The sequence below is a fragment of the Apis dorsata genome, unplaced genomic scaffold (genome assembly GCF_000469605.1).
Source record: "Apis dorsata unplaced genomic scaffold, Apis dorsata 1.3 scaffold_223, whole genome shotgun sequence".
In the NCBI taxonomy this organism is placed as follows: Eukaryota; Metazoa; Arthropoda; class Insecta; order Hymenoptera; family Apidae; genus Apis; species Apis dorsata.
This window is the reverse complement of record NW_006263505.1, coordinates 177,304-181,983: the sequence shown is the minus strand read 5'-3', so window position 1 is coordinate 181,983 and position 4,680 is coordinate 177,304. Positions and strand designations below refer to the sequence as shown.

The window sequence follows — 4,680 nt, the reverse complement described above, 5'->3', positions numbered from 1 at the left end:
AAAAAAAAAAAAAAAAAAGAAAATATGTTGCAAACTTACTGCTTGACTGAAACAGACATCTCGTCTATAACGAACATTGCAAGCACGTTGAGCTGCTTTCGGATCTTCTTGCACCCTGAATACCGAATGAGTCAATCGAGCAGTTTTCAGCAAACCATCCATAGCTTGTCGTAGTTTTTTCATACTTGGTCTTAGCTCACTTGTCCAATCGACGATCGAGGCAAAATCTAGACCTTCGGTGAATTTATTCCTTTGTCCCGAATTGCATTTAATCACTCTCGTCATCGAATCGACAGCTTGACACACTTCATAATGAACAATATGTATATAATATGAAGTATAAATAAATCAATTGCCCAATAAATCGATTGTTTTCTATCTTTTTTATTAGTTCTTTTTCTTTTAAAAAGAACGTGAAAACTGATTTCGCGAATTTCGCGCAAGCACAATATGAATAATATCCACTTGCAACATTTAGCGCAAATCGTTTCTCACGCACCTAACTCATATTATAATAGCAATCAAAGTTGAACAATCGAAAATCTAGTTTCTTACCTTCTTTAGCTTTAGAAAAAGCTGGCATCGTCATTTCCGAACCTGGACTCAATTGTTGTCGTAAATTTGAACTATTTTCCACGCTTTCAAGCAATTTACTCGATTCGTCGTTTTTAATATCATTTTTTGGTTGAATTGTTACAACTTGGGCATTTTTATTACGATTATTTGGAATACATCCTTTTAGACTATGTGATCTTCCAACAACATTTTTATTTCGCAATCGTACTGCGGGACTACTGCACCTTCCACAAAGAAATTTCACTTTCGATACTAAACACATTACGCTTGCTTCAATATTTAATTGAGTTAGATCCCAGGGCTCAGGTTCGTCAGTAGGTTTATAATAATTAGCAGAAGGTGAATTGCACATTTTTTGAGTATCTAAAAACCGTTTGCATGGATCAATGTCAATCTTAATTTCCTCCTCTCTTTCCTCATTACTCTCAGATTTGATGTTAGCAATAGTTTCATTAACAGAATTGTTCCCATCGTCGACATTTTGATTAATTTCCATGCAATTTTCTTCAATTTCAGAATTCTTACTATCATTTTCAACATCAGGAAAAATAACAAAATTTTCTTCGTTCTTTTCGACATTATCTTGATTAGTATTAATATGATGATTTACGTGAACATGTTCGTTAAACGAAGCCGTATAACCATTTTTATCGGTTTCTTTTATCCATAAATCTTTCATGCATTCTGGCGTATCAGGCGTAACAAAATCATCAAAATCCGGACTTTTTAAATCAAAATTCAATTGTTGTGTAATCCTTTTGAAAGGAGATAATGATTGATTTGTTTTAAAATCTAAATTGAGAGAATTTTCATTCGATGTTTCGTGAACCTTAGCTACTTTATATTCCTCTAAAAAGGTTAATGCTTCCTCGACCAATCCAGGATCCCAAAGACTAAGCAAAATTCTAGTTTTTGTAATCATATCTTCACAAATTGGTAACATTCCACTGGTTTGTTTGTCTTTTGCAAGTTTCATTAAAGCACGCATCGCATCGACAACATCTCGTCTAAGTTGCTTAATCGCCTGAATGGCATCGTGTGCCATAATTATTTTTGAGGTTCCTTGATACAAATGATTGTTACGTGTTGGCGATTCTTTTAAAGCTTGTAATAACCTAAAACAATAACATCAATAAAAATATATAATAAAATATACATATATTCTCATTCTTTTTCTAATTATTTATCTATCTTTTTCATCCATTCGCTTTTGAATCATTTGATTAATAAATAAACCATAATAATAAATCACCTAATGAGTCCACCATTTTTACTTTTATGCGAATGCGCGGTAAATGCTCCGACAGTAATAAAATCGTAAAATCCACATCTGTTTAGTGTATCATTATGCACCCACATTCTTTGAAGATGTAAGTTAACAGGCGCAAATTCAAGGGTTCTATCATTCCTACGTGATGATCGTTTGAAATAACTTCCTACAAAGATCATTTTATCAATTGATGAGATGTAAATATTAATTCATTTTAATTTGATAATAAATAATTGTTCTTTTAGTTCTACCTTTAAATGCAGCTAAATTCTCTTTAGCTTGAGAATAAAGGTGCAAAAGATGAAGATGACGATCGAGCAATTCTACTTGCTTTGTATGCCAAGGTTCTCGCAATTCGCCCATACCGGCCACTTCTTGTAATAGCTCTTTTTCTTCTTGAATCCAAATTGCACTATATAAATAAAAGAATAAAATTTTAAATAAATAAAACACAATCATAAATGAATTTTGTTATATTATTAAAATAATGCATACAATATATATTAAAATATAATTATCATAAGATATTAAAACAATAATGCTTGACCAATATTTAACAAAGCTTAAGTGATATGATATATATAATATAAAATTGCTTACAGTAAATGTTGTGGGAATTGGAAACAAAGTTTACTTTCTGCCATAATTTCATGTACACAAATATCTCCACCTAAACCAGAGTGAAATCTGAAATAACAATGCAAATTTGAAAAAATAAATTTGATAATATAAAAAAATCCGTGCAAGATAAATATTTCATAGTGCAAATAAAATTATACCTGTATGTTTGTATATATGGATTGGCAAAAAGAAGCTTAAGCTGTCCTTGATGTGGTAATTTGATTTTCGTTCCTAATCTTGGTGGTAATGATTGGGATCGTCTGTGTGAAAGTATCTAAGAAAAGCCAACACACACCAGAACGAAAAGAGAAACTACAGAAATTGAAAATTTGAAAATGAGAGAAGAAAGTTTTGTGGTGAATCAATATTTACCTGGTGATTACCTCCAGAAGAAGCTTCTTTCGATGGAGTACTCTCTGTGCTATTTCCTCTATCTTCTGCCTCTAAATTCCACACGTTAATTGTTAAGAAACCAACTGTTGTTGTTTTTGCCGACTTCAAAGGTATTCTTAATCTAAAATGGTTTGATTGCTAGTCAGAGACGCGATAGAATGAAAAAGTGAACAAACAAATTAGCAATAAATAAAGATATAAAGTGAGAGTCTATAAAATTACCTAGGTGTATCCTGAATCGTATTCAACGTAACAATTGCACTTCCAATCGGTGTCGCTGTTTGGCTTACGCGTTCCCTAACATCATACGCGGATATCCTTACTTTCGTTTCAGTGCTTAGGCCATCACTTGTTCGGAAGGTTACAGTTGTTAAGAAACCGGGATTGCTGCTTCGCTGAGAAAAAGATAGAAACATGCGTAAATTAGCATTAAAACAGAAACGAAAATGAAAACAAAACTAGAAATGAAACAAACAAGTTAACAATTTTATCATACCTCTACGACTTCAGTTCGCGCATATTTTATCCAAGTTTTCGAATTCTTCACTTGCACATCTATTTCTAGAACAGGATTAGGTGGTCGACCGTGACCATCACAAAGAAGATTATCGCATGCTAATGATATTTCACATATTGGTATTTCAGCAGGATCTGAAATAATGAATCGATTTAAAAAAAAATGAATACCAACAAATTAATAATTTAGATAACAATCAAACCTGTTGAAATTGCACGTTGTAAGCGTAACATATGGATATCAGTATCGTGTTTATGCCCACTAAATGCTTCTATGCGTTGTTGCAATGCTAATAATTGACTTCGCATGCACTCATAACTAGCAAGTTGAAGAGCTTGTAACCAACTATCTCTTTCCTCAGCTGAGTTTGCACCTAATGCTTGGAATAAACCTCCGTCGAAAACTGAAATCAATATATGCACAAATTTTAAATTTTTAAATTTTCATTTTTTTATTTTCTTATTTCCGGCGTTTGAGATGATCGCATTAAATTTCATCACCATATTTCCTTTTATCATTTTTTTTGGAAAAAACCAAATGCTTACCTATACTGAATCCATATGGAATCTGATTGCTCGGTTGCTCCACTCGAACAAAACATTGTTCGAGAATTATCACACCTAATGGTTCCGACCATTGGTCCCGCGATTTGAAATAAAATAATAAGTTCCCCCGCAACCTGCACCATCTCTCCAAACTTACTATCCAACAGAGAACACCAACAACCCTGTGTTATTTTGTTAACATCTTTATCAAAATTTCATAGGTAATTTTGTCAGATAATTTTCTTTCCAAAATGAAATAGACACGAAAGAAAATAGAAATCAAAATGGTATATACATATATACGAAATGAAATAATAATATTTAAATCTTTATATACGTTCAATATATTATATGTATATATTATATACAGACATTTATAAAGATATTCACATATGCAGCACAATCGTTTGAAAATACAATTCTTATGCATTTTGAACAAGCCATTAGCGAATCACTAATAGAAATATATTAAAAAAGCATGCCATGATAAAATGATTATTAGTGAAAAAAATGATTTTGTGAAATGTATCATTCAATTCAAAAAGTAATGCAAATTTTTCTCAAAAAAGAAGCGCATTCTACATACCAAGAATTCTTTTGAACATAGCGAAAGTATAAAAGTATAAAATTTGTAAATACGAAGCATTTCCCCGAAGCGATCTGCCAAACGTTGTCGAAACATGTGTCAAAGGAATATTTGATGAAGGAATCAATTTAGTCCAATTTTGCATGTAACGAAAAGCGTGTTATTCGCGATT

The 4,680-nt window shown here is 32.0% G+C and overlaps 1 protein-coding gene across 9 annotated transcripts in view; it reads right to left on the bottom strand.

The window, feature by feature from the left end:
- The window catches only part of LOC102676916 (inositol polyphosphate-4-phosphatase type I A), an 18,943-nt gene that overhangs the window by 2,164 nt on the left and 12,099 nt on the right, over positions 1 to 4,680 (bottom strand). For 4 of the 9 annotated variants that reach the window (XM_031510373.1, XM_006615446.2, XM_031510377.1 and 1 more), the window contains 11 exons: positions 3,923 to 4,078; positions 3,580 to 3,780; positions 3,357 to 3,511; positions 3,083 to 3,255; positions 2,840 to 2,981; positions 2,626 to 2,741; positions 2,447 to 2,533; positions 2,098 to 2,258; positions 1,829 to 2,012; positions 556 to 1,691; positions 40 to 305 (listed from right to left, as the gene is read on the bottom strand). In XM_031510373.1, coding sequence (XP_031366233.1) covers positions 40 to 305; positions 556 to 1,691; positions 1,829 to 2,012; positions 2,098 to 2,258; positions 2,447 to 2,533; positions 2,626 to 2,741; positions 2,840 to 2,981; positions 3,083 to 3,255; positions 3,357 to 3,511; positions 3,580 to 3,780; positions 3,923 to 4,078 — 2,777 coding nt within the window. Of the gene's footprint in view, positions 1 to 39; positions 306 to 555; positions 1,692 to 1,828; positions 2,013 to 2,097; positions 2,259 to 2,446; positions 2,534 to 2,625; positions 2,742 to 2,839; positions 2,982 to 3,082; positions 3,256 to 3,356; positions 3,512 to 3,579; positions 3,781 to 3,922; positions 4,105 to 4,680 lie in introns of all 9 variants that reach the window. The other 5 variants (XM_006615451.2, XM_006615452.2, XM_031510375.1 and 2 more) reach the window with 3 other exon arrangements.